Source organism: Oreochromis niloticus, linkage group LG10 (genome assembly GCF_001858045.2).
Source record: "Oreochromis niloticus isolate F11D_XX linkage group LG10, O_niloticus_UMD_NMBU, whole genome shotgun sequence".
In the NCBI taxonomy this organism is placed as follows: Eukaryota; Metazoa; Chordata; class Actinopteri; order Cichliformes; family Cichlidae; genus Oreochromis; species Oreochromis niloticus.
In genome coordinates, this window is record NC_031975.2 from 33,565,561 (window position 1) to 33,573,485 (window position 7,925).

General features: G+C 42.0%; 1 protein-coding gene across 2 annotated transcripts in view; it reads right to left on the reverse strand.

Moving 5' to 3' along the window:
* LOC102077808 (uncharacterized) overlaps positions 1–7,925 on the reverse strand; it is a 32,134-nt gene that overhangs the window by 24,065 nt on the left and 144 nt on the right. For both annotated transcript variants that reach the window (XM_019363591.2, XM_019363590.2), the window contains exon 2: positions 7,768–7,872. In XM_019363591.2, coding sequence (XP_019219136.1) covers positions 7,768–7,818 — 51 coding nt within the window. In that variant the 5' untranslated portion in view covers positions 7,819–7,872. The remainder of the gene's footprint in view (positions 1–7,767; positions 7,873–7,925) is intronic.

Genomic DNA, 7,925 nt, shown 5'->3' on the forward strand with positions numbered 1-7,925 from the left:
TGTGAGCAAATGCTTTTGCATATTCGTAGTGTTTCCTCCCTTAAATGAAATATCTACTTTGCAAGTATTGCAAGTTGCCCAGTTGTCATCTGTTCTGGTAAAGTATAACCAAACTTTTGAGCGTTTGAGCCGCTTAGGCGCCGTGTTTCCTGCCAGGTACGCTCCGACGCTCCGCAACGTGGTGACGTCATTCAGGGCGACAGGAATCGATAAGGGAATCGTTTGCAAAAATGGCAAACAATTCCAAGGAATTGAAACAGTGGGAACCGGTTCTCAACTAGAACCGGTTTTCGATATCCATCCCTACACAGCGGTGACACAAATCTGAAGGCTAGACCGTCCCATTTCACGGCCTCGCACTTCCGGCCTTCTCGGTCTTCGAAGGACCCGGCCCACGTAGACCGCGAAGGCCGGGTCCTCAGAAGGATGCAGCCGACGTTTTGGGACACAGCTAGTTTTCTGTTTGACGTTTATTCAGCTGTGTGAAAATCCCGGAGGAACCCACCTGATGGATTAATAAAGTTTTATTTAATCTAACAATCTAATAACTTTGATCTCAGCCAAACCGATTTACTCACGAACAAATAAAACACAGAAGAAAGCCAAACAATCACATTTTTAAGTTATCCAAGTGACTTATATATATCATGTCTAACCTGAGTAGCGAAAGAGCGGGGGTCTGAAAACGATGAAGCCGGGAGTCCGCTGCTCTCGCCGGCTCGAGTGACCATTGAATCCCCGGCTAGCTATTGAGCGGGTGGGTAACAGACGTCTCCGAAAACGTCGGCGCACTTTTGCAAATCTTGATAAACCAAGCAGATATTTGAAGTTTACACAGCTACTTTCTCGCCTGAAAATATGTTAAAAGTTTATTTTGTGACCCAGAAAGATTAATAAGACTAATTTTAAAACTTAGTAGTGGCCGTCATTGTTGGAAACTGGAGTTTGGCTGGGCCGCGCTATGAATTCTGGGATATGGTGGGCCACGAAGGACACACCCGACCCATCCTTCAAATTCAGGGAAATGAAGGACGCATTTTTCGGCCGCATTTGAAGGAGTCGACGAATTGGGACAGCCTTCATCGCCTGGCTGTGACGTAATCGGCCTTCAAATGCGGCCTCCGGAGGATGCAGCCGACATTTTGGGACACAGCTAAATTGTCTTCCCCCTTGAGTTTGAAGACATGTTTGAGGCTCAGAACGTGGTTTTAGTCTCAGGGTTACAGTTAGGCTCAGGGTCCCAAAGTCAAGCTCATCACTGAGATATGTGAAGACTTGATGTTTATTTCTAATGTGTGACTTTACACAGATCCCCTATATGAAAGGCTGCCTTTGATACAGTGGATCATAACATTTTAATTTCCCATTTGGAGCAGTTGGTGGGTGTTAGGAGTACCGCACTGCAGTGGTTCAGATCCTATTTGGCAAAGCGAACTTTCTCTGTGAAACTTGGTGAGTTTGTATCCTCTGCAGCTTCTCTTCAATGTGGAGTCCCACAGGGTTCAGTTTTAGGCCCCCTTCTTTTCTCCCTATATCTCCTACCCCTTGGCTCTATTTTCAGGAAACATGGGATTTCTTTCCATTGTTATGCATCGGCATTTATTTCCCACTTAAAAACATAAATGGCTTCTCAGTAGACCCTGTGCTCAGATGCCTTGATGAAATAAGGGCCTGGATGGCTTTGAGCTTTTTACATTTTAATGAGCAGAAAACAGAAGTGATGGTTTTTGGTGGCGCTTCTGAGACCACTACTACAGATCTGGGTTCGCTGGCACAGTATGTTAAACCAGTCATCACTGATCTGGGAGTTAAAATGGAAGCAGATCTTAAACTTGAAAGCCAGGTCAGTGCTGTTATCAACAATTTTAATATTTTTTGGGAACGCAGGCATCTGTTTAAAGCAAATGGATTTAATTTTAACAAGTCTGGGGTGAAACTGTTCACCTCCAACTTGTTTTATTCCATACGTCATCCATCTGTGCTTGGTGCCAAGGCTGAGATAAACGAGGAGTTATCTCATAAAGAGGAACAAACAGTACTCCAAGAACAGACAAAGCCCAGCAGAAACCTTGAAGAGGAGCTCCATCTGCCCCCACCCGGGAAGAGCCTCAGAAAGGAGAGATGTCTGAGGCGAGAAGAGGGGTCCCTACTTGCCTCCAACTCTCTCAACAACACCAACGACCAGGACCAGGGACCACGACCTTCCCCAGTCCCCCAAACCCCTGACAGGCCTTCACCCTCCTCCCCCTCCCTTTCTCCCTCCTCCCCACACCTGAAATTCACTGAGGAGATGATGGAGGGGGTCAATGCTGGGCTCAGATCTACCCCCCGGCCCAGTCCCTCTTTGTCCCCCATAAACCCCCCACCAGAGCAGCCAAAGGTTCGCCATCGGGCCCCGCCCTCAACAGAGCAATCAAAGTTACACTGCGCAGCCTCGCCCCCCTTAGTTCCTCCTTACCACCTTCATGCTCTGTCTCCGCAGTCTGATGTGTGATGTGTGGAGGGTCCGGGCTGTGAGGATTATGGCAGTGGTGACTTTTCCCAGGAGAAGCTGGGACCCTGTTTATTAGAAGGTTTTAAAATTTCTGTACTTTTAGGTGACAGAAGGAGACATGTGGCCTGGTCAAAACACAGAGAGCTGCACTCTAAAAGATCTTTAAATATAGTAAACATACGTTGTGTGCCACAGACTGCTCCCAAACACGAGGGGGCAAATAATACCTCTAAAACACTTAAGTTGGCTTTATTAAACATTAGATCTTTAGCTGGGAAAACATTTTTAATTAATGATTTAATCACTGAGCACAGCCTTGATTTTATGTTTTTAACTGAAACTTGGTTGGACCAAAGTAACAGTGGAGCTGTTCTCATCGAGACGACCCCTCCTAACTACAGTTTTATCAGTGAGGCCAGGGTGAGCAGGAGAGGAGGAGGGGTTGCTGTCTTGTTTAATGAATCATTTCAATGTAAGCAGCTATCTCCTGGAAGTTTTCAGTCTTTTGAATATGTGGCTTTACAGCTGAAGGCCCCATCCAAAGTTGTGTGCCTTAATGTTTACAGGCCTCCCAAATACTGCACAGACTTTTTTAATGAGCTCAGTGAACTGCTGTCTGTGATCTGTGTTGATTTCGACTGTGTAATTATTGTTGGGGATTTTAACATCCATGTGGACAACCCTCAGGACAAAGGGACTAAAGACCTGAGTAACACTCTGGGCAACTTTGGGCTGACTCAGCATGTAACAGAGGCCACACATAATAGAGGACACACTCTTGACCTACTGATCTCCAAGGGCCTGAGCATTTCAAAGGTTACTGTGTCTGATGTGGGCCTATCTGATCATTACTGTGTTTTCTTTGAAAGTAAAATCTCAGCCCACACAAATATATCAACAGCAGTGATCACAAAACGGTGTATAACTGAACACAGTAGTGAGATCTTTAACCAGGTCTTCCCATTAACACCTGACCTGTCCAGAGGTTCAGTCAATGAGCTCGTCAATAGCTTCAATGCTAAAATGTTAAATGTAATGGACACTATTGCTCCCATTAAGGTGAAGGTTATCTCTGGAAGGAAGAAGTCTCCATGGAGAAACTCCACACTGGTGAAAAATGAAACAAGAGAGTGTAGGAAAGCTGAGCGCAGATGGAGAAAAACAAACCTCCAGGTTCATTATGACATCTATAAAGAGAAACTTCACAATTCTAACTTACAACTGAGGAGTGCAAGGAGGTCCTACTTCTCTGATATCATCACCAAAAACAGTCATAACGCTCGGGTCTTATTTTCTACAGTTGACAGGCTAACAAACCCTCCTGTGTCAGTGGCAACTGAACTTCATTCGACCATGGCCTGCAATGACTTTGCCAAATTCTTCACAGAAAAAATCCAAAAGATTAGACAAGCAATTAATACATCAACAGCAGATTCAGGAAATGTACTGTGTCCACCGAAAAACTGTTTAAACACCATCAAACAGTTTCACCCTATTAACAGCAAAGACCTGGAGGACATCATCTTAGGTCAACTGAACTCCTCCTCTTGCTGTTTAGATGTCCTGCCAACAAGTTTTTTCAAAAAGGTCTCAAAGACTTTGGAGTCAGACCTGTTACAGATCGTCAACTTTTCTTTAATATCAGGTGTGTTTCCAGAATCACTAAAAACTGCTGTAATAAAACCTATCCTGAAAAAGGACAATCTTGACAAGACACAAATGAATAACTACAGGCCGATCTCAAATGTCCCATTTTTAAGTAAGATTATTGAAAAAGCAGTTTCTCAACAGCTCAATTACTTCTTAAAACAGAATAACTGCTATGATGCCTTCCAGTCAGGTTTTAGACAGAACCACAGCACTGAAACCGCTCTGACCAAACTGTTTAATGACATATGTCTGAATACAGACAGTGAACAAATGTCAGTCTTAGTTTTACTGGATCTCAGTGCAGCATTTGACACAGTTGACCACAACATATTACTCAAACGACTGGAGAACTGGGCAGGTCTTTCAGGAACTGTACTAAACTGGTTCAAAACATACTTAGAAAACAGGAAATACTTTGTATCAATAGGTAACTTCACATCTGAACAGACAAGTATCACATGTGGAGTTCCCCAAGGTTCCATCTTGGGACCCCTTCTGTTTAACATTTACATGCTCCCACTGGCACAGATTATAAAGAACAACAAAATAAACTATCATAGCTACGCAGATGACACACAAATATATATCACAATGTCACCAGGAGACCGAGGCCCTGTACAGGCTCTTGGTAAATGCATTGAGGAAATTAATGACTGGTTGTGCCACAATTATCTCCAGCTAAACAAAAACAAAACTGAAGTAATAGTCTTTGGAGCCAAAGAAAAACGATTACAGGTCACCAGAGAACTTCAATCTATACACCTAAAAACCACAAACCAGGCGAGAAATTTGGGTGTAGTGATGGACGCAGACCTAAACTTAAAAAAACACATTAAGACAATAACAAAATCAGCTTACTATCACCTCAAGAATATTTCAAGGATAAAAGATCTGATGTCTCAACAGGACCTGGAAAAACTAGTCCATGCATTCATCTTTAGTAGGCTTGATTACTGTAACAGCATCTTTACAGGTCTATCTAAAAAATCAGTCAGACAACTACAGCTCATTCAGAACTCTGCTGCTCGAGTCCTCACTAAGACCAAAAAAGTGGACCACATCAGTCCAGCTCTGAGGTCTTTACACTGGCTGCCTGTCCGTCAGAGGATTGACTTTAAAGTTCTGATGCTAGTCTATAAAGCTCTGAATGGTTTAGGACCAAAATACATCAGTGACCTCCTGACCCAGTATGAACCTTCCAGATCCCTCAGGTCATCTGGATCCGGTCTGTTATCAGTCCCCAGAGTCAGAACCAGACACGGAGAAGCTGCATTCAGCTTTTATGCTCCTTATATCTGGAACAAACTCCCAGAAAGCCTCAGATCAGCTGAAACACTCAGTTTATTTAAATCCAGGTTGAAGACTCACCTGTTCTCAGCTGCTTTTGAATAAAGCACCAAATCCACACTTTTAAGCTTAAATTCCAAAACTTACATTTTAACTACTGATTTAATCTACTGTTCTGATTTTATCTACTGTTTTGATTTTTGATTTTATATACTGTTTTGTTTGTTTGTTTGTTTGTCTTAATCAATTTTAAATCATGCTTTTTATCTATTTTGTTTTTAATGTCTCTGTAAAGCACTTTGAATCACCTTGTTGTTGAATTGTGCTATATAAATAAACTTGCCTTGTTGTAAGATCTATCTTTTTTTCATTTGAGGCAATTAGCCAAAATAAAGCCCATCTAATCAAAACAGCTTTTTGAGACAGTAATCCATGCCTTTATTACATCTAGGCTGGAATATTGTAACGCATTTTATTGTGGGGTTAGTGATGCATCCATTAGGCGTCTGCAGGTTGTGCAAAATGCTGCAGCACGTCTTTCAACTGGAACAAAAAGTCTGAGCACATTATTCCCATTTTAATTTCACTCCACTGGCTACATGTACATTTTAGGATTGTTTTAAAAATTGTCTTATTTGTTTTTAAATCTCTTAATGCCCTGCCCCCCCCCCCCCCCCCCCCCTCTGGGTTAGGGTTACTACTACTACTACTACTACTACAACAACCCTATACACCTGCCCGCTCTCTTAGGTCCACCAATCAGCAGCTGCTTAAGGTACCAAAAACTAAGTATAAATTTAGAGGTGATCGTGCTTTTGCTGTAGCTGCTCCAAAGTTGTGGAACGACCTGCCCGTGCACGTTAGGCAGACCTCTTCTCTTTCTGAGTTTCAAACATATTTATTTGCTGAAGCCTTTGGCACTCTTTCAGGGGCTGACTCGATTTGTTTTAACATGTTTGATTTTATTTATCCATGTATTTAATTTGTTGTTGTTTATGCATTTGTTTCTGTACAGCACTTTGTGAACCCTGGTTTTATGTTAAAGTCGTTTATAAATAAAGCTGGTATGGTATTTTCAGCTGTAACCATTGTACAGGTTTCTACTTGGAGCACTGGTGTGGATTTCAGTGACCGTGACATTTGGTTTCTTGTTCTTCTTTTTAAAAATGTTTATTTGTGCAGATGAACTCCATCGAGCACTGATAGCAGTCTGTTAGCATCAGGTCAACAATAAGCAGGTGGTCAAACAGGAAAAACAAACATACATGAGCTATTTCATCTCTTACAAGCAGACAGAAACAACACGACAACCATTAAACTGCAAATATGTATGTTAGCTTAAACAGCTGATAAATGACTGCAGTTTAGTAGAGAATACAACTACAGAGTATTATTAACAGTGAAATTACAGACTGCTTTCCAGCGCACACGGCACCTTCAACCTGCCCGCTACAGTTAAAGATACGTCGTCACAAACACCAGAGTGCTTACACTCCTTAAAATCAACATCACACCTGTTAAGTTATGAACTTCAACCAGCAGCAGCAAAGTTATAACTTCATCGCTTTGTTTCATACAGGAGACACTGCAGCATGCTTTAAACCCACACCTGGGTTAAAAACATCAATTTTAGTTTGAATAACGTGATATCGATTCATTACATCCTGAATCGATTTTTAAATATAAATGTGTTTCATCAGTAACTCCAGAATCTCAGGTTAAAGCTCACAAAACTATTTCAACAACCACGAAACAGGTAAAACAGTAAATGAGAGCAGGTAAACAGAGTACGCACAAAGACGTAAACACAGAGCGTGGATTGTTCACCTGTCGTCACGGACACGCCGTCAGGGATGAAAGTCGACAGCTCTCAGATTCTGATGCAGCAGGTTTCATCACTCTGACCAAAATTCACTGAACCAGTGAATTCTAAGATTTTCAGAGCCCATTAAAATAAACTTCTATCAGAATTTAAAAGCAGAAAATCTTTTAGAAGATCTTCTGAATTTGTGGCACACCATTTCCTCTCCAGCTTCCGAGTTATTTAAGTTACGTGTTTGAGAATTATACCCGAGAGTCCAGTACTTCTGATTTGAGGCCTTGTTTAGTACAGATGCATCTCACTTCTGTTTACAATTTATATTTTTTACTCTGGAGAACCATAACTTTGTTCTACGTGTCCAGTGACAATAAAGGGCTGCTCTATTCTATTCTATTCTATAATAATTTTATCCGAGCTGAGTCTTCAGCCAACTGTCGTTTATAACCGGTGACCTTTGACCCCATATATTAAACCACACCCATCATCTTTAAATACTGTGGATTTACTACTGTACCTGGAATGCTGCAGTCAACGCTCCCTGATGGCAACATCCTCTTTCAGACATACTCTCAGAAAGAGTTTCAGGTGTTCACCGAGTGCTGAAGAACAGGTGAGTGACCTGACAGGTAAGAGGAGGAGGAGGAGCTAAGCTTCACAATGAAAGACTGAGTC